Below are 27,640 nucleotides of genomic sequence, written 5' to 3' on the forward strand. Positions count from 1 at the left end.
GCTTTTGCTCCCGAACCCCTTTTTTTGTTCCTGACTCTTCAGAAGTGGCAGCTGGGTTTTTTTGGTCTTTTTGTACATTCTTGTCCAGAATTTGCCCTAACTGCACATGCACGCAGTTATTTTTAGTCCCTTATAGTTCCTTTGTATTTTGTTGCCCGAGGAGACGTTTGTCCAGGTACAGGCACTGCAGCAAAGGGTCCCAGGTCCCAGCCTGTCTCATTCTCAGCCTCTTGTTTCCACTTTGTCTACTGTGTGTGGCGTCGCATCCATCCAGATCACACATTTCTCCCAAAATATCAGGAAAGGAGTCAGGCTGGCTCAGCTTGGGTCACATGTCCATCTCTAAGTGGATTGTTTGGACCTGGGTCATGTGGCCGGCAGGGCGGCTCGTTATGGTTGGAAGTCAGATCCACGTGGGAGGTTGGGTACTCACCTCAGAAGAGGGGTACAGCAGACGGCTGGGGCCACAAGGACCGCAGATGTCAATCACGCTCAGTCACTCACCCTCCCTCTCATCTCCCTCATTCCCTCAATCTCTCCCGCATTCAGTCAACAAATAGGCACCATGTTCTTTCTTCCAGATCCAGGAATGGGAGAGCCGGATCTTTGCCCATGGGAAGGATGTCAAGGCCTCGGGATGCATCCTGGATCAGAAGGTCAAGAGCCAGCGAAGGGTCAAGATCCTTGAAGACCAGTTGGACAGGGTGAGGGTCAGCCTCTTGGCTGTCTCCCGACCTGAACTCTTGGGGGAAGAACTGAGCATGGGAGTCAAGTTTTAGAAACGGTGGACCAGATTCCTGGATGCAGAGTGGCCTAAAATAGTGGGTTCCCTAAGTGGGGTTAGGAGACAAGATCCTGGAGGGATGGAGGGTCTCCCAGGAAAGGAGACTGATGCTTGGGTCTTGGGGGGGATGGCGATGCTCTCAGAGCCCCCAAATTGGGAATGGGCCCCCTACCTGACAAGTGCCCCCTTCTCGGCTGAGAATGGAAGAGGGAGGCAGGCCAGGCCTCAGACAGACTCTTGGCATCCTCTCCCACACCACCACCCCCATTCCAGGTCACCTGTCGCTTTGACAACCAGCTGGTTCGGAATGCAACCTTGCGGGAGGAGCTGGATCTCCTGCAGATCGAGAGGAACCGCTATCTGAATGTGGACCACAAGCTGCAGAAGGTCAGTGGCCCTGAAGCCCAGGACCCCTTGGCCCAGCTGGAGTGCAGGGGAGGATGCAAGAGTCACCCTACTTTCTCCAACACTCGGGCCTCAAGTACGGAATCGCCCGGAGCCATAGGTTTACTTTAGTCCGGAGGGAATGGACACCTGAGAATGTTCCGGGCTACCCCCAGCAAAGAAAGCAGCCTCATTGAGATTTGCAGAAAGCAGAGATGTCACTTTGAGTGTTATCACCCAGGGCAACCAAGGCGCAGGCAGGACCATTTACATTCCATGGGTTTCTCAATAACCTTTGAAGTCCTTTGAAGAATCCTCCCTCCCTCCTTTCACCTCCCTTCCTTCCTTTATTCTCTCCCTCTCTCTTTCTTTAAGTTTTCCTTTGAAATAATTTCAAATTTGCACAAAAGGTGCAGGAATAGTACAAAGAACTATATATCCTTCACCAAGATTGATAATTTGCCAAATTTACTCTCTGTCTGTCTCCGTGTGTGTGTAATTAGTTTTCCTGAAAATAATTTATTATCACAACTGCCGAACTATTTGAGAGTACGATGCAGACATTATGGTCCTAAGAACTTCAGTGTGTATTTCCTAAGCACAAGACCATTTTCTTATATAAACAAAGTGCCCTTACCCAAGGGCACTGAACATTGTTACAATTCTAAGCAGTCCATATTTAAAGTTCATGATTGTTCCAACAATGTCCTTTATAGCTAATTTAATTATCTGCTACAGGCTCTGGGCCAGGATCCCACATTGCATTTGGTTGTCCTGGCCTCATTCATCTGGAACAGTCCCTCGGCCCTTCTTTTTTTTTTTTGGGCTGCGTTGGGTCTTCGTTGCAGTGTGCAGGCTTCTCATTGTTATGGCTTCTCTTGTTGTGGAGTATGGGCTCTAGGCATGCAGTCTTCAGTAGGTGTGGCACACGGGCTCAGTAGTTGTGGCTCGTGGGCTCTAGAGCACAGGCGCAGTAGCTGTGGCTTGCTGGCTTAGTTGCTCCGCGGCGTGTGGGATCTTCCCAGACCAGAGATCAAACCCGTGTCCCCTGCATTGGCAGGCGGATTCCTAACCACTGCGCCACTAGGGAAGTCCCCCTCGGCCCTTCTTTGTCTCCATGACTTTGACATTTTGGAAGCATCCAGGCCAGTTGTGCTGTGTGACGTCCCTCAATGTGGATTGATCTGCTCTTTCTCCATGATTAGATTCAAGTTGTGCATTTTTGGTGGAATATCACAGAGGTGGTATTGTGTCATTTGCGGGCATTATATCAGTAGGCACATAACGTAAGTTTGTCCCATAACTAGTAACGTTGACCTCGATTGCTTGGTCAGCCAGGTTTCTCCAATATAGAGTTTTCCTCTTTGTAATGACTGAGTCCAGGGAGGTTCTTTGAGACTATGTAAATATCCTGTTCCCTGATACATTTTCACGCAATTGTTCTAGCATCCCTTAATGACTTTTGCCTGAATAATTATTATTGTAATGGCTACCAAATGGTGATCCTTCTCTCTCCTTTCTTCTTCATTTATAAGATGGCATTTTACTTAAGGAAGAACTTCTTAAGTATATTTATGGGTTATCAGGAAGCATTCATGTATTCTTACTTTATTCTCTGGGTTATAATCCATAGTGCTTATCATGATGTTTGCATTGTCTCAGATTTGACTGGTGGGAGCCCCCTCAAGCTGGCTTCTCTGTCCTTCTGACAAGCCCATCTGTTTTTTTTTTTTTTTTGAACACTTCCTTACTTTCTGGCACAGGAAGATAGTCCAGATTTTCTTGTACTTGATCAGCCTTAACTCTCAAGTTAGCATTTCTCCATGGAGTCTTGATTCTTCCTAGTGGGGAGTCCTGCTTCTTCTTCTCTTGGTGCTGAGAAACCAAATTACAGGCACTAGGAGTCCTCACTGCTACTGGGGTGTCCCTGCCTTGGGGCCCTTTCTCTGGAGCTAGGAAACACACGCACATATTTTAAAATTGTGAGTTCATGTCGGTGCCTCTCATTCCAATCCATCACCCCTGGGTTATTCCTGAACCTTCCCTATTTTATCTTTTTCTTCCCTACAGTGGGAACCTTGGCTCCCAACAGCGTTTATAGACGTACTCACTTGTTCAATCCTACAAAACACATGAGAGAGGTTCAGAATTGCTATAGCTGTACTAACACCCCCTGAACCTGAGCGTTCAAGATTTGTTTGCAGATTGTTTTGTTCTCTGAGGGCCTGGGTATCTATCTATTTATCTATCTCACATTATTGTATTCAGAAGTCACTGGGATTAGTTCCTATTTTTTTGGTCTTCTTTGTGGTTCTGTTCTTTGTTTGAAATACAGTTAGGTTCACTTGCTTCTGTTTGTATTTGGTTTTAGTTCTCTCCCCTATCCTTGTTGATTTAATTTTCGTTATGAATATGTAAACCGTCGACAGGAGTTCCCAAATCAAAACTATGCCAAGAGGTAAGCCACAGAAATATCATTTCCTCACCATCTCTTCCACTTCGTTCCCATTCAGCCCCCATAATTTCTGGTTATCCATCCTAGGTTTCTTGTTACAAAAGTGTATGTGTTTGTGTGTTGTGTGTATGCACGTGCACACATACGCATGCACATGTATTTATACATACGTATATATGTATGTGTGTATTACAGTAATATATACACACATTATATATGTATATGTATGTGTGTATATATGTTTATATACATTAATACATATATACACATTATGTATATGTACTATATATATATATAAAATTTCCTCTTGTCTTTCTCCTGAAATAACCCTTTTACGCATAACTCTGCAAAGACACTTCCATAGGACTAGAAAACAGATTAGCGTGGTCACAATCATGAAATTCACACAAATTTCTGACCCCCACCACAAAGTTAGGTCAGCACTCTTAGGAATATTCTGGGTTGGGTGTTTCACTGCATTCCTTTTTTATTTATTTATTTGTTTGTTTTTGGCTGTGTTGGGTCTTTGTTGCTTCCTACTCATCAATCTGGCTTTCCTTTCACTTGGTACCTGTTTAAAATCCCTTTCACCGATTGCCGCTAATGAGGAAGGTCCAAGTTTCTAAGGCCCAGGAGCCTCCCTTCTTATTGGGGAAATGTGGGGCTTAAAGGAGGGCCGTCCAGTGATGAGGGTGTTAGAAGTGGTATCTGTTTTGTTCTCTTGGCAGGAGTTGCAGCTCCTGCGGGACACGGTCAGGACCCTCATGGTCTCCTCCACCTCTGCCTACACCATCAGGTAGGGCCCCTGGAGGCATCCTAGATGACTCAGTCCATGCATTTTCTTAAGGAAGTGGTGGGAAGGTTCCAAACTCAAGAAATAGATTGTCAGAACATCCTTTTTTTTTTTTTTTTTTTTTTTTTTTTTATAAGGTGCCCCTTTCTCTCCCACCTCCACTGATTTCCCAGCTTCTCGGGCAAGGTCCCTCTCCTTGGGTGTATAAATTAACCTCTTTAACCCCAGTCTGTTAATGGCATGTAGCACATAGGGATGTAGAAAGGCTTAAGGGGAATTCCCTGGCGGTCCAATGGTTAGGATTCCGCACTTTCACTGTCATGGCCCAGGTTCAATCCCTGGTCCGGGCACTGAGATCCCACAAGCCACAGGGCGTGGCCAAATAAATAAATAAAGAGACTTAAGGGACTTCCCGGGTGGTCCAGTAGTTGAGAATCTGCCTCCCAATGCAGGGGATGCGGGTTCGATCTCTGGTCGAGGAACTAAGATCCCACATGCCTCGGGGCAACTAAGCCCGAGCACCACAGCTAGAGAGAAGCCTGTGTGCTGCACCTAAGGCCCAATGCTGGCAAAAATAAACAAATATTAAAAAAAAATAGAGAGACTTAAGTAAGTGCACATAGCAGGGGGCCAGGTCGTAGGAAGCATCAGTGAATGACTGTAATTAGATTGATATTTGTCAGTATTGGTTGAAAGGGACAGAGATTCTCTCAAGCCACCTTCAGATAAAGGATCATGTTGTGTGGAGTCTAGAAGCCCCAGCTGCTCTGCTCATGGACGTCTTTCTCTGCCTCTGGGCTCTCCTGGGTTTCATGCTCTCTCTTAGCCCATCTCTGCTCCTTTCTGAGCTTCAGCCCTGTTCTCTTGCTCCAAGTGGTTTCTTACCTTCTATTCAGTGTCTTGTTTCTACCACATGACTTCTGCTTATCATGGTTCATGAGTCCTCATGACATCGGTTATAGTCCAAATCTACCTTATGGTTTCTGTGATCTTTCTTTCTTTGTTCCTCTTTTTTTTTTTGCGGTACACGGGCCTCTCACTGTTGTGGCCTCTCCCGTTGTGGAGCACAGGCTCCGGACGCACAGGCTCAGCAGCCATGGCTCATGGGCCCAGCCGCTCCGCGGCACGTGGGATCTTCCCAGACCGGGGCACGAACCCGTGTCCCCTGCATCGGCAGGCGGACTCTCAACCACTGCGCCACCAGGGAAGCCCTCCTCCTTTCTTTTCTTTCTTTCTTTCCGTCCTTCCTCCCTCCCTCCCTTCCTTCCTTCTTTCCTTCCTTCTTCCTCTCTCTCTTTCCGTCTTTCCTTCCCTTCTTCTGTCTTTCTTTCCTTCTTCCTTCCTTCCTTTGAGTTACGATGCACATAAAATTCACCTTTTAAAAATTTATGTATTTATTTATTTATTTTTGGCTGCATTGGGTCTTCGTTGCGGCGCGCGGGCTTTCTCTAGTTGCGGCGAGCGGGGGCTGCTCTTCATTGTGGTGCGCGGGCTTCTCACTGCGGTTGCTTCTCTAGCTGTGGAGCGCGGGCTTTAGGCGCATGGGTTTCAGTAGCTGTGCCGCGCGGGCTCTAGAGCACAGGCTCAGTAGTTGTGGCGCATGGGCTTCGTTGCTCCGTGGCATGTGGGATCTTCCTGGACCAGGGCTTGAACCCATATCCCCTGCACTGGCTGGCGGATTCCTAACCATTGCACCACCAGGGAAGTCCCCAAATTCACCATTTTAAAATGTACCATTCAGTGGCATTTAGTACCTTGGTAGTGTTGTGCAATCATCACTTCTGTTTTCATCACCCCCAAAGGAGACCTGTAACCATTAAGCGGTTATTCTCTCTTTCCCTCTTCCCCAACGTCCTGGCAACCACTAGTCTCCTTCCTGTCTCAACGATTTACCTATACATCTGCCTTTCTGTAAATTTACTTTTCTGTTTCATGCAAATGGAATCATACAACGTGTCCTTTTTGTGTCTGGTTCCTTTCACTCAGTGCAGTGCTTTCAAGGTTCACCCACGTTGTAGCATCTCTCAGTACGTCATGCCTTTTTATGGCTGATTCTGTAATTTGTTACCTGTGGTCCTCCATGACCTCTTCAGAGCCTTGACTCATGGCTTCTGTTCACGCATAGCTCTGGCTTCTTCCTAACTTGGCCTTCATAACATGACCTTTTGTGGCTTCTCTCTATACACCCTTTTAGCTTCGGCTTCCCGCTGTCCCCTTCTTAGCATTTCCCAATTCAGATTCTGAGGAGAGAATCTGACTGGCCCGGCTCATCTTTTCTGCCACGTCCCACAAGTGATGGTCTGCTGGCCTGTCTTTGCATCACCAGGATCTAGCCTCTGCCAACAATCCTCCAGCTGACTGCAGTGGGCAGCCTAGCCGGGTGCAAAGATAGGGTGGTTTCCGTTAAAGGCAGGGGGCAGCTGTCAGGACCAACACTTCTGTCAGACCAGCCATTGTCTCCAGTGCTTCCTTGCTGGCTGACCTGGGCAGGTCACTTCCCCCCTCTGAGCCTCAGTTTCCTCTACTGTGACATGGCAACAATAATGGTATCTACCTCATGGGCTGCTGTGGGGACTTATGGCGTGCTGCTTTGGAGCATCTCCTGCAGGGCCAGGCTCTTGGGAAGTTGGGTTCCCTCTTCCTGGCCTTTCTGTTGACCTGAAGCCCAAGGCACAGAAAGAACTGTGAGTCCTAATCCCTGAGGGGCTGCTAGAGGGGTCGCCGGGGGCTAGGGCTGGTGGGTGCCAGGAGAGGACTCCCACCAAGGAGGACCGACCTGAGTAAGCCTCAGAGGAATTTGAACAGAGCAAGAAGCTAGTGCCCTGAGTCGAGGCAACCAAGGTTGGCAAAGGTGTGGAAAGGGGAGCTAGAATGGTCCATGGGCAGGGACCTGAGGCGACTGACCTGCTGTTCTCCCAACCTAATGACCCTCTGACCTTTGATCCTGTGACCTGTGAAGTAGGCTTGGGGCACTCTGAGTTTACAGTTGGCTGCACTACGTTTAAAAGCTTAAAAGCTCCACCTTCGGCCAAGCAGGCCAGGGGAGTTTCAGTGAGTGAGCCCCCTGACTCTGCCCCATAAACCCATCCTGACCCACCCCTAGGAAACTAGACAGTTTTCTGCCTTTTGTGACCACTGGGTAACGGCAACCTGATTCTGTCCCATCCCTGAGACCCCAGGCTGACTGTGCCCCATCCACCACCACCCCCAACCCCAGGATGACCCCACGCGTCCCTGTGACTCAAGACTGACCCTGCCCCATTCACCCTCCAACCCCAGGCTGACCCCGCCCCTCCCTGGGCCCCAGGATGAACCCAAATCCAACCTCCAATCTCCCTGACCCGGGTCTAACCCCCCACCCCTCCCAGGGAGGAGGCGAAGGCCAAGTTAGGCATGCTGCGGGAGAGGGCAGAGAAGGAGGTGGCCCAGAACGACACGGAGGTGCAGATCTTGCAGCGGCAGATCGCGCACTTGGAGCAGCTGCACCGCTTCCTCGAACTCAAGAACAGCGATCGGCAGCCGGATCCCGCCGTCGTGGAGAAGCGCGAGCAACGGGGTGAGGCCGGGGCCGCCACCTCTGCCTGCAGCAGGCCGGGCCAGGGGAGGGGCGGAGCGGCTCGCTCCAGGTCTCGCCGCGGGGCGGGGCCGACCGGAGGGCGGGGCTGGAGGGGCGGGGTCTGTGCGGCTGCGGTGTTGTTGCCCCCTCCCCACCAGCGTGCCCAGCCAGGCCCCTCCGCCCTGGTGGCCGCCCCGGACGCCGACCTCACTGCCCCCTCACCCCCCAGCCCGGGAGGTGGCCGAAGGCCTCCGGAAGACCTCCCAGGAGAAGCTGGTGCTGCGCTACGAGGACGCCCTGAAGAAACTGTCCCAGCTGACCGGGGAGAGCGACCCGGACTTGCTGGTGGAGAAGTACCTGGAGTGTGAGTCCCTGGGGGTAGGGGGTGGGGATGGAAAGGGCGGGGAGGAGGGGGGGCAGGAGCACGGCGCCCAGCCCCCCGGAATCCAGTGCAGACTGTGCTCTGTCTCGGTCACCGAGGGCCTCCGCTTCGGCCCTGGGGACTCCTCCACCTGCGCTGGAGGGACCAGGAATCAGGCTCCGCCCTACTCGCCTCTTCCCGTCCGCCCTGCCTCCGCCCCTCTCTCTACCCCGCCTTCTCCCCAGTCTCTCTCCCACCCACGTCTCGGGCTACTGACCGCTTCCTTCTCTGTGTGTCTCCACCCGTCTGCATCTCTCTGTTCTCACTGAGTGTATCTCCGTCTTTTTCTTTCTGTCCAATTTCCCTGGCGTGTCTGCCTTCCCGCCTCCCCCATCCGTCTCCCCCTTCCGCGTTCCCTCCCTCCTCCGCCTCCCTCATTCCTGGGCCTGCGGGTCACCCTGGGAATCTTCCTCTCAGCCTCTGTGTGCCTATCTCCGTGTCCCTGTTGCTGTCTTTCTCCCGGTGTCTAATGTTCTCTCTTTACCCACCTTTACCGTTTGCTCTCCCTCACTTCTCTGTTTCTCTGTGTCTTTCTCGGCATTTCTGTGACTTTCTCTCGGTCGCTCTCTCTTTCTGTCGCTCTGCCTTGCCCTGTAGTTCTCTCTGTTGGCCCCTGTGTCTATTTCTTTGCCTATATCTCTCCGTCTCTGTCTCTCTTTGTCTCTGTGTCTTTGTTGCCTTTCTCAACATCTCTTTCTCTGCCTTTCTGTGTGTGTCTCTCCGTTTGCTGGTCTCTGTCTCTCTGGACCCTGCCTTTCCTGACTCGCCCCCAGTGGAGGAGCGGAACTTCGCAGAGTTCAATTTCATCAATGAGCAGAACTCAGAGCTGGAGCGTCTGCAGGAGGAGATCAAGGAGGTGAGTGAGACCCGCCCCTCCCCCTCCCCTCCTCCACCCACGTTGGCGCCCCCTCCCGAGCTGGGCCCAGCGTCGCGCCCCTGCCCCTGTAGATGCAGGAGGCCTTGGAGAGCGGGCGCCGCAGCGAGGAGGACCGTCGCTCGAGGCAAGAGCAGCAGCTGGCCGAGTTGCAGCAGCGCGTGGACGAGGTGCACACGGAGGCCGAGAACCTGGAGGCCCGCTTCCAGAACTTTCGCGGGCAGCTGGAGAAGCTCAAGACCGGTGAGCACCCGCCCCGGCTTCTTCATCTGGAAGGATGCGATGAGCAGGCGGAGAACCCTGACCGGGCCGGCCACGCGGAGACATTCCGCGGACCACTCTGTGCACTCCTTTGTCGTCTGTCCCATATCCATCCGACCATCCATTCACTCATCCTTCATCCATTCTGCGTCCAGCCAGCCAGCCATCCTTCATCCAGCCATCCTGCATCCATCATCCGTTCATCCTTCCAGTGTGGAGTCCATGAGAGTCAGGCAGCCCTGGGTTTGAATCCCAGCTCCACCACTTGTGAACTTTGGTGTGTGGTTTCCTCTGTTGGAGCCCCTCCGGAAGTGGAATGGCAGTGCCTAGTTTGTAGGGTCGGCATGAGAATTAGATGGGATGAGGGATGGAGAGAGACTGGGAGGTGGCAGTGGTGGTGGGGAGCAAGCAGGAGGGCCACCTCGTGCTGCGCGGTCGGAGCTCAGGTATTGGCAGACCCTCTTTCCCTCTGTTGTAGGGACTGCGGTGACAAGCCCTGTGCTAGGTAGTGAGGACCGGCAGGGGGAGGCAGGGAAGATGCTGACACGGGCTCTGGATACTCGTAACCCAGGGGCTGGGAGGGAGGACACCTTGGGCCCTGCAGGAGGAAGGGTATGCCTTAACTCAGAGTGGAGTGCAGGACCAGGATTTGGGGGGCCCAGTGCAGAATGAAAATGCGGGGCCCCTTGTTTACAAACTGGCAAGAATTTCAAGAGACAAGAGCAGAGCATCAAACCAAACGTGGGCTCCTTCTCGGCACAGGGCCCTGTGCCCATGACATTGGCTCTGCTGGGCTCACAGGGGAGCCATGATGCTTGAGGCCGATTTTGAAGGATGAGTATTTAACCAAACAACTGGGGAGAGGGGATGCTCCCAGCAGGCGGGGCCAAGGCTCGGAGGTGCATGCAAGGAAGGCAGGTTCTTCGTGCAGAGAGGGCGTGGGTGGGAGTTGAAGAGGGTCAGATCCTAGACGGATGCCAGGCTGAGGCTTTTTCCTGAGGGTGCTGGGGAGCCATGGGAGGGCTGTGAGCAGGAGAGGGGGGTGGATAGGAGGGAGAGGGATGAGGATGGAGAGGGAGAGAGGGAGCACAGAGGTGTCAGGGGTGTGAGGGCTGAGGCACCAGGGGTCTGGCCCGGTGAGGGTGCAATGCGGAACCTGGGAGGAGGAACTGCTCTGGGGGGTGAGCCTAACCTCAGTGTGAGCGGTATTGCGGACTGTTCGGAGAGGGACCCCAGGAGGAAACTGAATATGAGCCTGCAGCTCAGGTGGGGGAGGCAGGGGAGGGTGGTAGGGATGCCACAGGCTGGGTGCAGATTTCTATCAAGGTCATGGGTGCATCTTATTTCATTCACAATAACCAGTTAACTAAATACAAGCAGGCCAATTGTGAGAGCGGGTCACAGCCTTGGTGCTGCTGTGAATTTCCTCCGCTTTCTCCCGTGGAGCACGTGTGTGTGTTTCTGTGGGAGAAGCACATCCTGAGCTGTGGACTCGCTGGGTTGGGTGGAAGCTGGGTGATTCTGAGCCGTGAGCAGAGGACTGGCCGTGTGGAGGTGCCCTTGTCACGTTTTCCTTGGACTTCCCTCGCTTTTTGCCCTCTGTCATCTGGAACCCGGTGGGTCTGAACTTGGGCAAGTCCCTTCGCATCTTTGAGCCTTGCTTGGGCAGCAGGGCCTTGAGGAGAGGAGAGGGTGGCACCCCGTGGGCACCGGATCCATGATGGCTTGTCCCCTCTGACCCCAGATATCCAGCACCTCTTCACCAGGGCCCAGTGTGACAGCACGGTCATCGATGACCTCCTAGGGGTCAAGACCCACATGAGAGACCGGGACATAGGCCTCTTCCTGGGCCTCATAGAGAAGCGGCTGGTGGAGCTCCTGACGGTGCAGGCCTTCCTCGAAACCCAGGTTGGGGTGCAGACGGTGCAGAGGGGGGACAGGGTGCCGGGGCCTTGGAGACGGGCCTGAGCAGACCACTGGCTTCTCCACCCTCCAGAACAACCTCTCTGCCAGCTTGCCTGACGCTGCCCTCCTGGTGCTGGGCCAGAGCTCCGAGGATCTTCCCAAGAAAGTGGCCCCACCTCAGCCCCCTGACCATCTGTGAGCCAGAGGGCAAGGGTCAGGGTGCTTCCACGGGGGGCAGAGGAGACAAGGGAAGGGTGTGGGTGGGCCCCCGGGACGGAGGGTGAGTGGGGCTCGGGGCCGGGGGGAGTAGAAGATGAAGTGGGTACTTCGGGGGAATCAGGAGTAAGGGCTCCAGGGACATTCGATGGGGCCCTGGGTGGACCCGAAGGGGAAAGGGCGCTCAGAGCCCGGTGCACGGCTGAGGGTCTCAGGGCCTAGCAATGAGACGCCATCGGCCTTCTGAAGGTCGAGGAGTAGAGTCCCTTCCTGCCTTCCACCCACCTTAGTGAGGACCCCCCAGGCTTTGAGGCCAACGACGACTACCCACTGAGCGAGGGGGAGCTGCTGAGCTACGTGGTGAAGTCGGTGAGGACGGGTGCCCGCGGGAGCAGGGCGGCTCTTCCTCCTCTGGGGCCCTAACTCGCCTCCCCCGCAGCTGGAGGCCCGGGAGCAGGCGAAGGGTCAGTACCTGAAGCAGCAGGCTGAGGCCGTCACGAAGGTGGACAGCACCCCGAGCGTGACCCTCTCCAGCACCCAGGCCAGCTCCAGCCTGCCCCTGCTGCCCAAGAGCCCCAGCGCTGTCCCCGGCTCCCTCACGAGCCACAGGGCTAGCAGCATCCTGGCGTCCAGCGGAGGCCGCGCCACCAGCTCCAATGTCGGCCGTGTCAGCTTTAGGGACCCCAGCTCCAGCGCAGGCCACGCGACCTTCGGCTCCACCAGACCCGTCACCGGGGGACTTATGTCCAGCCGGGGCTCGACTGAGGGCCGAGCGATCGTCACATCCCCCAACTCTAGCAGCTACCCGGGGTCCACTGGATACTTGGGGTCCAGCAGAGGCCACGAGAGCTTTGGGGGCCCGGAGAGCAAAGGCCCTGAGTCAGAATTGAGTGGAGGCCTCAAGTCCAGCAGAGGCCACGTCTCAAGCACTGGCCCTGCCTCTAGCACCGGCCGGGTCTCCACCACCAGCAAAGATTCCCGGAGCAAATACTAGGGGCACCCAGCCCCAACCCGGCCTCTGGCTCCTTGCAGGGCCTTCTCTGGGTCTCTGCCTCTTAATTTCCCCTATGCCTCTCCATCTTTCTCACCCAGCTCCGGGTGACCTGCCTGCACACCTGTCTGCATCTCCCCTTCACTATGTCTCTGCATCTCTTCCCATCAGCTCCCCGTCATCTGTCGCCTGGTCCCCCTCTCTGTTTCCAACCTGCCCTTCCCTTTCGGTTCCCTAATCTTCTGTTCTCTAGGCTTCCCGTTCAGTGTGTCTCTGTCCTGTCTCCATGTTTGTCTCCCCATCTCTACTCTGACCTCTCTGATTATCCCCCCCACCCCCTGTTTCGGCTCCCCCATTTCTAACTCCCTCTCCTCTCCTCCATCTCCCAGGCCCTCCTCGCATCTCATGTCCTTGTCTCTGTAGCTCCTCATTCCTTGTCCTCAAGAGTCCCCAGTACTGACCAGTGGGGGAAGGATGGGGGCAAAGACATCAGGGTCAGCATGAACTGTGACCATAGGAAATAAAGGCCAGAGTCTGATTTTTACCCCAGCCTGGTTACAAGCGTATATGTGAGTGAGTGAGCATAAGACATGGCTGTTTCCTCTACCTTTGGCCCAGGAGAAAATGTATGACCCTGTCCCTATTCCCTGCCATTCATTCATTTACTCACTTTTTTTTTTTTTTTTTTTTTTTGAGACTTGCACATTTCAGGCTCTACTGAGAACCAGAAACTGTATCAGTCAGGATAGGCTGGGTTATGCTGCAGTAAGAAGCAACCCCAGAATCTCAGTGTGTACCTTTAAAATTTTTTAATTTATATTTTGGAATTCTTCATATCTCAAGAGAGGGGACTGAAAGCAGCATGTCAACCTTGCTACCTCAACATTGCACAGGAAAGAAAAAAACTCCAAATTGCCCACCACGTCGTTGATTAATTAGCTTTTATCAAGACATACAAACAATATAAATAGTAACAACAGAAAGAAAGTATTAAAGAAAAATAAGGGACCTAGAACTCATTTTGTTCTCACAAATGCAGTTCAACACACAGGCTTTATAAGAATGCTTTAAGAACACAAAACCATCTTCAAAATTGGATTCAAAAAATGGGACAAAATTGGAGGTGACTCTCGCCTGTGTGTTGTCGGGGCTGCGAGCAGGGGTCGCCACCTTCTACTCTCAGCCATCCCGGAAGTTGTCATCGGTGGGCCTGGCACCGTTTGCTAATTTAGTACAAACGTGGGCTCACTAGTTCTGTTTGTAAGATAATTAATCCATCAGAGTCATGGGATTTAGTTTCCCATCGTGAGGGAAAGGGCTATCGATCTTGTGATCTAATGAGAAAGCTTACCTGTATTTATTCAGTTTACAGGCAGGATGTTAAAAGCAGGGCAGCAAATGATCAAGACAACCCAGCAGGGTGAAAGCCTTCTTCTGGAGGGAATAGTCACTGGACCTGACCACAACTCCTACAGTTTGGGGCATGGTAGAACACATTTTTGTTGAAATCACATCTGAGAAATATTCATAAGGAACAGGAGATGTTGGAATGAATTATTAATTTTCAAAGTCTCTTTAGTGCACAGTACAAAGTTAATAATTTTGTAAAAGTTCTCCCCTTCACACCGTATCAAATCAGATCCTTTGAATTAACGATATGATGCAGAATCCCATCTCTTCCCTAACAGTTGCAGGGGAGGGGGACTCTCCATCTCTTTTCCCGTTGATTTGACAAACATTTATTGAGTACTTACTATGTGCCATACAGGGTACTAGGCTCTGGGGATATAACAGTGAACAAGAAATTTAAAAACGGGTATTTCAGGAAGGCGATGGAAATGGCAACTCCCTAGGATGGGACTTCTGGAAGTTAGGCTGTCATTCTCACTTTCTCCTTTGGGACCTGGGAAGTCTCATCTTGGCGGGGGGCAGAGTCATGACGACCGGCCCTGTTTGCCATCCCAGAGGGACTTCCTCTTTCTCTCCTAAGACAGGACAATGAGTACAGAGAACCCAGACCCTCAGGTCTCCCCTCCCAAAGTGGTCTCAAACCCCTATAGCAGGAGGCGTTCAGCCTTAAACACCCCACCCCGAGTCTCAGCCACCTCAAGGGTCCTAGAGCTACACTGGGCAGAGCCTCCCCTGGTCCAGGGGCTGGGCTCACCATCTATGGATGGTCAACCTTGTGGCAACAAGCTCAGAAGAGAACTGAGGTCACTTAAAGAAAAGTCAGAGACTCAAACCCAGAATCCTCTTGGTTCCCAAGTAAGACAGCACTACCCTCGGGGTCATAGTCACATCCCCTGTGGCTCAGGGTGGAGAGAGGGATGGAGGACGCAGGCTTGCTGGGCCAAGGCTGTAGCTAGGAGACAAAAAGTGTGGGCTGCTACCTGCTTTCAAGTGGGGGTGATTTTTGTGGCGGTGACAGTGGTGATGTTGGTGATGGCCGTAGTGGGGATGGCGATGATGATGGTGAATGAAGGTGGTGACAGTGATGATGATCACGATGTGATGCTGACGGTGACAGAGAAGGGGATGTGATGGTTATGATGACGACCGTGGTGACGATGGTGATGGTGACAGTGGTGTTGGCAATGATGCTGCGAGTGCCACCTCAATGTAGGTTCTTTATTGCTGTCTCAGATTCATTTTGTAACATAAGAAGACTTGCATTTTTTAAGCCTGAGCCTGGGAATGTCATTCATTTACATTATACAGTAATAAGAAAACAGCAGACCAGTGCAGCTCAATCTTACTGGCAAAATGGAGAAAGGACTAAATTAAATTGTACTCAATAGCAGTGAAATTTGGAGCATTTAGTGATTTCTGTGCTTTAGGACTGAGGCAGAAACTGGCACTGTCGCATACAACCTGTCTGGATTTGGACAAGTGTCTTCACCTCTCTGAGCTCCGTTCACCTTGAAGTCAGAGGGGGAATCCCTGGAGGTGTGATCAGGGGATCTGACCGACATTTAAAAATAGGAATACAGTTGAATAAAAAACATCATGCAGTACAGGGTGGTATTTGATGAAACCATGTTAATGTGAAATGATTTCTTACTGCGCGTCACGGCCAGAAAAGTTTGGAAGCCACTGGTAGATGGCACCCATCATCATACACTGATTTTCAGACGACCGCCCACTAATAACACCCGATATCAACTCCCTTTCAGATGTCGATTCCACTTCACCCAAAGCAAACGTTCCGGGTCTCCCAGCGGCTCTGTCTTAGCAGAACTCCGCCGCCAGGTGGCGCCCGTGCCCCGCTGTGAGCGGATTCTTCTTCGTCCTGACTCAGCCCAAGCTGGTGATTTCCTTGGGGTCCCCCCTCGCCCCGACGATCGAGTTTACTGGGACTAAACGTCTTGACCACGAATAGAATTCCTCGAGCAGAGCACGGCAGGAGGGCGCAGGCGGTCACGAAGGGATGTGGCCATCCTAAGATATCCACTCATCCCTTCTTGATTCCACAATGTTCATTAAATGCCTGTGTGCACCAGGCGAGGTGCCAGAGCTCACATCCTGATGGGGGAGGACGGACAAGATCCCAAATTCAAGACCCCACCAGTATAGGGAAGCCTACCCACCTAGTCCGGTGCAGGACGGCACGAGGTAGAATCTCGCCCGCCCCCAGCCGGCTGTGACCTTGGGCAGCTTGCTTAGCCTCCCTGTGCCTCAGTTTCCCCTGCTACAAAACGGGACTAATAGCACCCACTTCATAGGGTTGTCGTGAGCATTAAATGAGTTAATAATTGTAAAGCACTTAGAAGGGGCCTCTGTCTGTTAAACCCAGTGTTTAAAATTCTCATTTGACAGGGCTTCCCTGGTGGCGCAGTGGTTGAGAGTCCGCTTGCCCATGCAGGCGACGCGGTTTCGTGCCCCGGTCCGGGAAGATCCCACATGTCGTGGAGCGGCTGGGCCCGTGATCCATGGCCGCTGAACCTGCGCGTCCGGAGCCTGTGCTCCGCAACGGGAGAGGCCACAACAGTGAGAGGCCCGCGTACCGCAAAAAAAAAAAAAAGAAAACTTAAAACAAACCAACAAACAGTTAATGAACTTTGACAAATGGCACTCTTCCAGGACAGGTAAACTACTTATTTTGTTAGACTTCCTAAGGATTCTTTGATCTATGAAAAACACCTCTCTGAAGAAAATACTATTCACGACAAAGAAGGGACTGGCCAAAGGTTAGGTCACTAGTCTATCCAGTGGGCTAGCACAAGTCCATTGCATTTCCTTCTTTTGATTGAGATGTAACAGCCATACATTAAATTGTACCAAGTGTATGTGAAGAGCTGGATTAATTTTATGTATGCATATTAATTTCTAAAATATCAGAGGAAATCATACAACTCAATAGCAAAAGAAAGAAAGAAAAAACTGATTTAAAAAGGGCAAAGAACCTAAATAGGCATTTTTTTCCAAAGAAGATACAAATGGCCAACAGGTATATGAAAACATTCTCAACATCACTAATTATCAGGGAAATGCAAATCAAAACCAGGTATGGAAAAAAGGGACCTTTGTGCACTATTAGTGGAAACGCAAATTGGGACAGTCATTTTGGAAAACAGTATGGAAGGTTCTCAGAAAACTAAAAACAGAACTATTGTTCTGTAACATCTTATGGAAAAACCCAAATGAACCTTTTGGCCAACCCAATACCATATGATCCAGCAATCCCACCTCTGGGTATTTCTCCAAAGGAATTAAAATCAGAATCTTGAAGAGATACTTGCTCTCCCATGTACATTGCAGCATTATTCACAATAGCCGAGACATGGAAACAAACCTGAATGTCCTCTGGCTTCTTTAAAAATTTAGTCCTTGCTTTGATTTTCAACAGTTTGACTATGATGTGCCCAGGTGTGGTTTTCTTTGTGTATTTCCAGTTTGGATTTTGCTGAGTTTCTTGAATCTTTGAGTTAATGTCTTTCATCAGTTTTGGACAATTCTTAGCCATTATTACTTCAAATTTTGCTTCTCCCTCAATGTGTTTCTCCTCTCATTTTGGTACTTAAGTTATATGTATGTATGGCTTATATTCATATATATATATACGTTCCTTATATCTTTTATCATTTATTCTCTTCTGTGTGTTTTTTTGTTTTGTTTTGTTTTTCAATTGCTCTCCATGCTTCCATTTGGCAATTTCCTATTGACCTGTCATTGTATTCATGAGTCCCATCTTATCATCTTATTCAGGACCCAGTATACAATTAAACCTATTCAATTAACTTTAGTTTCACATTTTGCATTTGCCCAAAATCTTGATTTGATTCTTGTCTAGATTCCAATTCTCTGTTGAAATGTGCCCTTATTTCATCTGCTTTTTGATCTTCCCTATTTTCTTTAGCAGCTTAGCCACAGTTAATTTGAAGTGTTCCCTGCTCATTCCAATCTGGGTAATATATTGATCTCTTTCCATCATCAGTTTTTTTTTTTTCTAATTATTTATCAAATTTTCTGCTTCTACCCCTGCTGATGAAGTTTTAGTTTTAAGTCTGACGTTATAGATAAAATGACTGTAAATGTACCACATATCTTCCCCCAGGACAGGTTTCTGCTTTTTATTTTATTTATTTATCTATTTATTTATCTAACTATCTATCTATTTATTTATTTATTTTTGGCTGCATTGGGTCTTTGTTGCGGTGCGCGGGCTTCTCATTGCGGTGGCCTCTCCTGTTGTAGACCACAGGCTCTGGGCGCATGGGCTTCAGTAGTTGTGGCTTGCAGGATCTATAGCGTAGGCTCAGTAGTTGCAGCGCACGGGCTTAGTTGCTCCACAGCATGTGGGATCTTCCTAGACCAGGGCTCGAACCCATGTCCCCTGCATTGGCAGGCGGATTCTTAACCACTGCGCCACCAGGGAAGTCCTCACTTATGAATTTAGATGCTTAAATAAAATATTGGTGAAGAGAAATCATTAAAACAGAGGATACTATAAGCAGGTGAGATTTATTCTAGGAATATAAGGATATTTCTGCTCTTTTTAATGTACTATAGTTTATCATATTATTAGGTCAAATGAGAAAAATCAGAATCATCTTAATAGATGCCAATAAGACATTTGATAAAATTTAAAATGCAAGCCTGTCAAAGGCACAGCTGCATATTAGGGCGGGGAGGACTAAGACCTTTAAGGACTTGACCTTAAACTGTGATGCCACGTGGATAGGACCCACCTTATGATGCCTCCCAGGCAAATCCCTAGCTCCTCCCCTAATGCTATTAAGCGTTTACATAAATTCCCAGAGCGGGGGTGGGGGTGGGGTGGGGGTGGGGGGGTGGGGGTGGGGTGGGGGGTGGGGGGGTACGACGGGACGGGACCGGACCTCTAACACATTATGGAGGTGAAGCTGGGGACTTGAAAGAAACAGCATTCAGAAGGTGAGAATCCATGGAGCTGAGGCCAGACCAAGAGGTGGGAGAAGAGAGTTGAAGGCGCTCTGGAAATGTCCCAAATCACCAAGATCACAGCCCCAGTGACCGCAACATACTTCCTTGGGCTGAACTTTGTCCGTAAGTTCAGCTCTCTCTTCAGAGAGCACATCTGTGAAGGGCTGAGAGTAGGGTGTGGGTGGGTGGGAGGCAATACTGATGTTCTGAAAAATCCCACAAACCACCCAGGGGACATCTTTAGCACCCAGGGGACACCTTCAGTACCCAGGGGACCTCTTCAGCACCCAAGGGACATCTTTGGAATCAGCTGCATGATACCTGGGCTATTACTGGCTTAAAAAAATACTGTCTGCAGAGCTGATCTCAGAGCTGGGATGGAACGACTCAGATATTGTGGACACCACTGTGGCCACCATCCCATAAGCTATCTTATCACACTTCCAGCCACCTGCAAGGCAAGGTCTATGAGAGTGGACGTCCATCCAAAGGTAGGGCTCATGGAGCTGATGCTAGGGTTGAAGGGAACACTGTGGATGCTGTGGAAAGGCCTCCAACCATTACAAGTTGATCTGACAGATGGGGACCAAGAAGCAGCCAACAGAGATGGGACGCCCACCTGAAGTGCAGGTCACGCCCATGTCTGGCAAAATGATTGCTCCTAAAACGCCATACACCACCAACTAGAAGATCTCAGCACCAATGGTTTTGCTGTGCTATGCCTGCAAGGACATAACCCAGGGTGTCCACAGTGAACAGTTATCCATCCATCTGTGAACTTCTTTAAGTTTGACAAGAGTCACCAGCAAGGCCTTAGTACCAAAGGTCTACGTACAGGTGGTGGAGGAGGACCCAGAAGCGCTCACATTCAAGAAAGGCTCCTACAGCTCCTACCTGCATTTGTGGCTACCCTCATATTCTTTATGCCACAAGCCACCAATGGGGCATCCTCACCACCAGATGACCTCATTACCACATTGACATTTTAGTAAATGAGGAACACTGACACAGCTACAGGGCCACCTAACAGGTTATACATGGTAGCAGCTCTGATTTGATTAAAGTTACTACCATGTACATTTATACCACATAACCAGTGTGCTCGGTTGGGTATGTGCACTTGCTACCCTGGAATGAGATTTATAAACTTTCGTCTTGGCTTTGCAGGGGAAAAAAAAAAAAAAGGTTTTGTTAAAGGCCCTCTGCAAAGTCCTTCTCAAGAATATTAAGTATAGTAAGTGGCTTACATGGGCATCAGTGGCAATTCTTCAAATGTCACAGCCACGACCGGGCACCCTTCACGCCTTCATACCTTAGACCTGTGCTGTCCAGGATGGCAGCAGCTAGCCACCTAGCTAGGGTAGGGCCGCTCGACCGAATGCACGCGGAGGTGAGAGGCCAGCGCGTTGGACTGCTTGAAGGCCTTGGTGCACAGCGGGCAGACGAAGGGCCGATCGCCCGTATGCACACGCTTGTGCACCCGCAGCCTGTGGCGGTGGGTGAAGCGTTTGCTGCACACCCTGCAGGAGCGCGGCTTGTTCTCACAGTGCTGCCGCCAGTGCAGAAGCAGGGCCGGCCCGGCCGCGAAGGCCTTGCTGCAGTCCCGGCAGGGGAAGGGCCGCGAAGGGGTGTGCAGAGGCTCGTGGCGGTGCAGCTTGTAGGGGGTCTTGAAGCGCTTCGGGCAGGACGGGCAGGGGAAGGGGCGCTCGCCCATGTGGAGGCGGCGGTGCTCCTGGGGAAGAGGACAGCACCGGGAGTGAGGAACAGTGGCTCACCTCTGCAGGACATGCCTCTCCAGGTAGATTCACCCCTACTCCTTGCAGGTCTCTGAGAAAGAGACCAAATGAAGATACACATACCAATTGTCTAAAATTTTTAAAATTACAAACCAAACTATTAAATAAAATACGTTCTTCCTCCCCCCTCTGACAAATAGACCTTCACAATGACCCGGAAGGCCAGGTTCAAATTTATATTCTTTGGAACCCTCAGAGTTCCACACTAGAACTTGGTGGCTCAGGAGAGCTGGCGGGGGTTTCCCAGGCCTCGGGGGATATCGCACCCACAGAAGGACAGCCCAGTCCAAGCCTCCCTTCCACCCGTCCAGCCTAGAGGTTGTGCACACAGGTGGGGCAAAGTGCACCCTGGGGATGGTGGATCCAGAGAGCCCTGGAAGCAGCCTTTGGGCCCCTTGGGTAGGGAATCCCAGGCTCTCCTGTCCCCTTGGCCACACAAGAAGGGGCAGCAGGAGAGGGTCACGGCAGCATCCAGTAACAGGAGAGATCCAGGGTAGCTCTGAGAGCTGGGCTGCCTCCAGGCTAACTCCCAGCCTCTCCTTTCCTCCCATCATGGCCCTCAACACACCTCCCGCCTCCCCACCCCTCCCCAGCCATGGAAGCCTCCCTTTCCAGTACCTTCTCCTCCAAATCTGACCCCTATCTCCTTCTTACCTTCCTCGAAAACCCATCCCCAATTTCCCATCATCTCATGATCATCCCAGCTGCTACCTCCCTGAGTGCCAAGACCACTTTCTCTAAGCCTCTCCCCTCACATCTTTCCTGGGATTCTTCTACCTTCTAGCTCACCTCCACATACATTTAACCCCTCCCCGCCTCGGCCTCCTGGTCACCCCGCCCACTTTCCCTTCAGGCCCAGCTCTGCTCTCCCTCTTCCGGTGGGCTCTGCCTCTCCCCACCGGCTCCCGCTCACCCCCAGTCCAAGGCCCTGTTCAACCTGGTCCCAGAAACCTCCACCCCTCCCTTCATACCTGGCCCTACCTTAGGTCCATTGCCTTGCCCTGCCTTTTCCCCGCAGGCCCCGCCCCTCGCAGCAGGCCCCGCCCACCTCAGGTCCACTGCTCTCCCCTGCCCCTTTCGCGTACCCCAGCCTCTCGTCGGCTCCGCCCCCCTCTCCGCACCTGCAGGTTGCTGGCTCGCTTGAAGCGCTTGCCGCAGGCATCGCAACCGTGCGGCCGCTCGTCGCTGTGCACCGGCCGGTGGCCCTTGCAGTCCGAGTGGCGTTTGAAGGCGGCCGCACACAGGCCGCAGCGAAAGGGCCGCGCCGCCGTGTGCACCACCTCGTGGCTCAGCAGCTCCCACGCGCGCTTGAAGGCCCTCCCGCAGGCCGCGCAGCTGAACTGCCTGGGCCGCGCCAGCCCCTCCCGGCCCTCGGAGCCGCTGCGAAGCGAGCCTGGCTCCTCCTTACCTGAGCGCTCCTCCGCAGAAACGTCGGGAACCAGGCGCGCAGTCGAGTACGTCCCGTGCTCGTCGATGAGCTGCACCAGGGCCGGAGCCTCCGCCTCGTCTCCTCCGCGCGCCTGGAAGAGAAGAATGGGCTTAGTCCTCGGGTCATCCCCTCATCCCACCCCTGCCCAGACATGACTGTGGATTTGGGGCTGCAGCCGCCTCATCTGTAAAATGGGCAGATAACGGGACCGCCCTCCTGGAGCGGCAATGCGGATTAAATGGGTTAAGATTGAAATTCTACTCCCCCCCTCCCCCGCCCCCCGTCCCGTCCCTCCTGACGCCTTCATTTCAGGAAAAGGCAGCTCCTTCTTTCCTTCCAAGTGCTCGGGGCAAAAACCTGACACCCCTTTTTCACACACCTTCATCTAATCTCTCATCAAGCCTGTTGGCTCTAACTTGAAAATGCAGGCAGAATCGGGCCACTTCGCACCATCTCCACAGCCAGCACCCTCCTGTGAGCCAAAATCATCTCTCTCCCGGGCTATTGCTGTGGTCTCTTCCCTGGGTTCCCTGCCTCAGCCGTCCACCCCTCAGGTCTGTTCCCCACGCAGCCGCCAGAAGGCGCCGGTTAACACCTAAGTCAGCTCAGAGGCCTCCCCTGGTTCCCCTCTAACTCAGGGAAAAGCCCAAGTCCTCACGACCCAGGAGGCCCTGCATGACCCGCCTGTGTCCCCTCCTTGACCTCATCTCTTGCCTTCTCCTCTGGCTCACTAGGCTCTGGCCACACTCAAGGCCTCCTCAATGGACTTGGTGCCTGGAACCCTCTTCCCCTCCACAGACGCACAGTTCCTCCCTCACCTTGGTCAGGTCTTTGGTCCAATGTCACTTTTCCCTGAGGCCTCTCCTTACCACTCTATCTGAAATCGAAACTCATGCTACCCCTCCGATGCTTCCTACCTGCTTCCTGGCTTTACTTTTCTCCATAGCACTTATCTTTGGATGGGAGCCTGGCACTGCCTGTGTCCATCTTTTGCACCCTGTGGGAAGAGTCAACCTGGCAATGAAATATCCATAGAGGAAAACGGTCCCAAGAAAAGAGAGAGACAGCTTCCTAGATCTAGACAGCACCTAGATCTAGCTTCACCTGAAGCATCCTTTCCTCCACTCTTTGGTTAGGTGAGGCAATATATTACCTTTCGTTGCTTAAGCAAGTTTGAGTTGGGGTTTTCTGTCATATGGTAGGCTGAATAATGGCCTCTAAATATATCCTGGTCCTAAATATCTAGAACTTGTGAGTGTTGCCTAAATGGTAATAGGGACTTTGCAGATGTGATTAAATTCAGAATCTTCAGATGGGGAGATTATCCTGGATTATCTGGGTGACTGTGAATGTAATCATAAGTCTCCTTATAAGAGGGAAGCAAAGGGAGATTTGATGCAGAAGAAGAAGGTGATGTGACTACTGAACCAAAATACTAAGCTGCTGGCTGTGAAGATGGAAGAAGGGATCAGGAGCTAAGGAATGCAGCTCTAGAAGATAGAAAAGGCAAGGAAATGGTTTCTCCTCTAACGTCTCCGAGGGAGCACAGCCCTGCTGACACCTCGATTGTGGCTCAGTGAAATTCATTTTGAACTTCTGACCTCCAGACTGTAAGTGAATAAATGTCTGTAGTTTTACGTCACCAGATTTGTGGTAATTGGTTTCATGGGAAACCAATACATGCCATTGGCAGCCAAGACCCCACAGAGGGGACACAGCTAAAAAAAAACCACCTTTTATTTGGCGTTTATGCAGCGCCTTCTGGATACTAGGCACCAGACTGAGTGCTCACAATAACCCAGTCTTCTGCAGGGAGACTGAAGCTCAGAGAAGGTGAGTCACTTGCCCGAGGTCACAGAGCTTGGGAGTGGAAGAGTCAAGATTTGAATCTGGAAAGTAACACTAAAGCAGCCCTTACAAACCCATACTCATCTGTGAATTTGGGGATGGTGTTAGAGATAACCTTATTAGCTAATATTTATTTGATACTTAGAGGGTGTAGGCACTGTTCTGAGCAATTTGTGTGTATTAACTCCCTGAACTCACTCTATGAGGTGAGGACTTTTATAATCCCCATCTGACAGACGACAAAACTGAGGCTCAGAAGTTAAGAAATATCCGGATCAGATCATAGGGCTGGTAAGAGGCAGAGGTGGGATTTGAACCCACAATATCATACCCTTGTAATAATGAACCTTCATTGGATAGATGGGGACCCATGCATTGGCAGGCGGATTCTTAACCACTGCGCCACCAGGGAAGCCCTAGAGTTAGGGTTTTTTATGAAGACTAGCTTGAAGGCAAACGTTTCATGAAAGCCTGAGAAGTAAAGGAGGGAAAGGGGATAGGAAATGCCTGGGGTGGGATGGGAATGCCACGTTAAAGGGGATGGCCTGGGGAGGCCCGCTGAGAAGGTGACACTGAAGCAAAGACCTGAAAGAGGTACACGGAGGAGGGAGCGAGGGAGCCCTCATTTTCTCCAATGGCTCTCAAGTTTGAGATCCAGCACAATCATACATCCATCACTGTTCTAGGTACAGAAATAATGAATACATTCATTGTGCTCTGAATCGGACACCATCTCCTGGCATCCCCACAACAGGGAAGGTTTCATTCTCACAGAAGCAGAAACTAAGGCTCAGAGCAGCGTGTCCATGGGCCAAGACACAAAGCCAGGAAGCAATAGATCTGGGAATCAAATTCACAGCTGCCTAAATCTCTATTCCTGCTGAGACCTGACTCCTGGGGTGGGTGGGCGTCGGGGGGCTCACCTCTTCTTCTGGGACCTCAGGCTCCTCATGGTGTATCCTCAGTTGAGATGGACTGAATCCCAGAAAGTCTGGGGGGTCTCCAGGACCCGCTTCTCCACCTCCCGCCTTCATTGGGTGCGGTCTGTCCCAGACCCAGTCCCTGGCTCTGGAGGCTGAAGTGAGGGTGAGGTGGGGCTGCCGTTGGTCAGCTCCAAGGGGGCTGAGGAAGAGAGAAGAGAGGTGACAGTGAGGGTTTTCTCTAAGCTGCTGGAGTTGGGAGAGAGGTCTCCTCCAAAGTCTCATCTGCCCTGGGGGCCCAGGGAGGCCCTCTCTCTCCAAGACCCTCCTCGGAGGGACGGCAGATATTCCCATGGCCTCCACCAACAGCTACACACTGTACTCTCCAACCCCATAGCCCTGAAAGCAGCTCATGCGTGTCCTCACCCAGCCTCCTCCAGGCCTCCTTGCCTCCAGTCTCCCCTCTCCAGTCCATCCCCCACGTGGCCCTAGAGGAGTCTTTCTGGCCTCCAGAGCTGCTCTTGCCTCTTCCCTGCTCACTTTCCTCCCATGGCTCCCCAGAACCCCCAGTAGAAAAATGAGCCCTTCGGGACTTCCCTGGTGGTCCAGTGGTAAGGAATCCACCTTACAAAGCAGGGGACGCCCGGTTCGATCCCTGGTCGGGGAACTGAGGTCCCACATGCCGCGGGGCAACTAAGCCCGCGTGCCTCAACTAGAGAAGAGAAAACCCGCATACCACAACTACAGAGAAGCCCGTGCACCACAGCGAAGAGCCCAGGCGCTGCAACTAAGACCAGATGCAGCCAAAAATAAATAAATCTTTAAAAAAGAAAAAAAAAAAAATTGAGCCCCTCAACCTGGCATTCAAGGCCCTTCACATTATGGCCTCTTGGACTGAACCTTTGTCTTCCTCACTTCACTTCCCTCTCCCCAGATAGCCTAATGAGCCTCACAGTACCCAGGGCCAACCACAGCTGACAGCACCGGAACCTCACTTCCAAGCCCCCTGGATGACCTGCAGACCCCTCACACTCATGACATCTGTGCAGACCTCAGAGTCCTCCTCCAAGCACACCCCTCCTCCTGGGGTCCCCATCTGTGCCCATCACTGTCCCAGCAGCCTCAGTGCCACCCAGTCGCTGGGTCAGGTTCCCAGGGAGTTCTCATTCCTCCGTCCTCCTCCTTCCTACCCCCTCCCTGATCTGTCAGTCTCCCAACCTTCCCACGTTTTCTGCCTTTTATTCTGCCCTCTTTCCCCATGGCCCCTGCCACAGCTCAGGTCTTTTTTTGTTTGTTTGTTTTTTGGCTGCGCCACACGCATGTGGGATCTTAGTTCCCTGACCAGGGATCGAACCCTCATCCCTTGCAGTGGAAGCACGGAGTCTTAACCACTGGACCGCCAGGGAAGTCCCAGCTCAGGTCTTCTCCTCGCCTCCGGGATCATCACCCCAGCCTCCGCTCTGGCCTCTCACCTCCAACCTCCCCGATCCAGTCCGTCTCCCACACAGCCCCAGACAGGTCCTTCTACACCCAGAGCTTATCTTGCTCCAGTCCTGCTCACAACCCTCCCATGGCTCCCCAGGATCGTGGGACAGCGTCAGGCCCCTCAGCCTGGCAGTCCAGTCCCCTTTGATATGTCCCCTGCATACTCTCCAGCATCGCTCTCGATGTATTTGCCCACGGACCTTACATTCCAATGGGCAGACCCTCCTTCTGCAAGTGGATCCTTAACTCTTCCATCATGGGGCGTTTGCACCTGTTGTTGGCCCACATCTCAGAGCCTCTGTCAGAATCTAACTCCTGCTTCAAGGCACAGTTCAAACCTGTTACCCGCGCACACACTCACCGTGACCCTCCGCATTCATACACGCAGAGGTCACTCCCAAGCACTGCCCAAATCTCCCCATGCAAACAATGGTCTCTCCCAACCATTCATCCCCCTCAGTCGGCCACACAATGAACTCGTCATCAGAACCTCTCAGCTCCCCACCCAATGAACTCGCCCATCCAGAGATCCCCGCCTTCTTTCCCTGGCAAAGGTCTTCCAGGCCCCGCTCCCTGCACACAAGGGTCTCCTGAAGGCCTCTCCACTCTTCTCCCAACTGTTTGGACCCTCTTTCCCCCCTTCCCCCCATTTTTCTCCTGACTTCCGTGACAATGATCTCACCCGCCAAATGGGCCCTTCCTCACTCAGGCCCGCTCCTCCCACCCCTCTGCTGGAAACTTGGTATGTCCTGGAGTGATAGAAGGGAACGGGAATCGGGCGAGACCATTACCGGAGTCTGTGTGTGCGGGGAGAGGCATGAAGGGAGTCCCTTCAACTAGGGACTGACCAGACCTCTGGTCCCCCGGTGCCTTTCAGATGCGACCCGTATCTTCCCAAACTTCGCCGCCTCACCGTTCGGCCCGGGTATATTGCCGGTTCACCGGGGTCTCCATTTACTGGAGGACTCGGGGCAGCGGCGCTTCCGGCCACCTGAATGCGCATGCGTAGTGCATTTCGGGTACCGTGGCTGGTTTTTCTCAGGAGGTTGGAAAGGGGAGTCTTCACTCCCTCTGCAGCGTCACCAAATTCCCCTCAAACGTCAACCCACTGCTTCAGTCT

General features: G+C 52.0%; 2 protein-coding genes across 11 annotated transcripts in view; one reads left to right on the forward strand and one right to left on the reverse strand.

Annotated features, from left to right (window-relative positions):
* ODAD1 (outer dynein arm docking complex subunit 1) overlaps window positions 1-13,184 on the forward strand; it is a 27,707-nt gene extending 14,523 nt beyond the window's left edge. For 5 of the 6 annotated variants that reach the window (XM_030873708.2, XM_030873716.2, XM_030873714.2 and 2 more), the window contains 11 exons: window positions 582-704; window positions 1,058-1,171; window positions 4,352-4,419; window positions 7,785-7,972; window positions 8,202-8,336; window positions 9,167-9,249; window positions 9,342-9,510; window positions 11,273-11,436; window positions 11,525-11,628; window positions 11,940-12,018; window positions 12,089-13,184. In XM_030873708.2, the coding sequence (XP_030729568.1) occupies window positions 582-704; window positions 1,058-1,171; window positions 4,352-4,419; window positions 7,785-7,972; window positions 8,202-8,336; window positions 9,167-9,249; window positions 9,342-9,510; window positions 11,273-11,436; window positions 11,525-11,628; window positions 11,940-12,018; window positions 12,089-12,643 (1,782 nt within the window). In that variant the 3' untranslated portion in view covers window positions 12,644-13,184. The remainder of the gene's footprint in view (window positions 1-581; window positions 705-1,057; window positions 1,172-4,351; window positions 4,420-7,784; window positions 7,973-8,201; window positions 8,337-9,166; window positions 9,250-9,341; window positions 9,511-11,272; window positions 11,437-11,524; window positions 11,629-11,939; window positions 12,019-12,088) is intronic. The other variant, XM_060289266.1, reaches the window with a different exon arrangement.
* Window positions 13,185-13,439: 255 nt separating this feature from the next.
* LOC115862227 (zinc finger protein 835-like) lies at window positions 13,440-27,524 on the reverse strand. Of its 5 annotated transcripts, XR_009560051.1 has the most exons (7): window positions 27,312-27,524; window positions 25,039-25,237; window positions 22,247-22,358; window positions 20,355-20,774; window positions 19,662-19,764; window positions 18,979-19,206; window positions 13,440-16,162 (listed from the first exon to the last, which is right to left on the reverse strand). XR_009560051.1 is itself a non-coding variant. In XM_060289014.1 (5 exons), exons 2-4 carry the CDS (start codon window positions 25,065-25,067, stop codon window positions 20,394-20,396), a joined length of 522 nt encoding a protein of 173 aa, XP_060144997.1. In that variant the 5' UTR covers window positions 25,068-25,237; window positions 27,312-27,524; the 3' UTR covers window positions 13,440-16,162; window positions 20,355-20,393. The 5 variants fall into 5 exon arrangements, 2 of the variants coding, with proteins under 2 accessions (XP_060144997.1, XP_030729603.1); XR_009560052.1 differs by lacking the exon at window positions 19,662-19,764; XR_009560050.1 differs by having other exon boundaries at window positions 18,979-19,764.
* Window positions 27,525-27,640: the final 116 nt, after the last annotated feature.

This window comes from Globicephala melas, chromosome 19 (genome assembly GCF_963455315.2).
Source record: "Globicephala melas chromosome 19, mGloMel1.2, whole genome shotgun sequence".
Taxonomy (NCBI): domain Eukaryota; kingdom Metazoa; phylum Chordata; class Mammalia; order Artiodactyla; family Delphinidae; genus Globicephala; species Globicephala melas.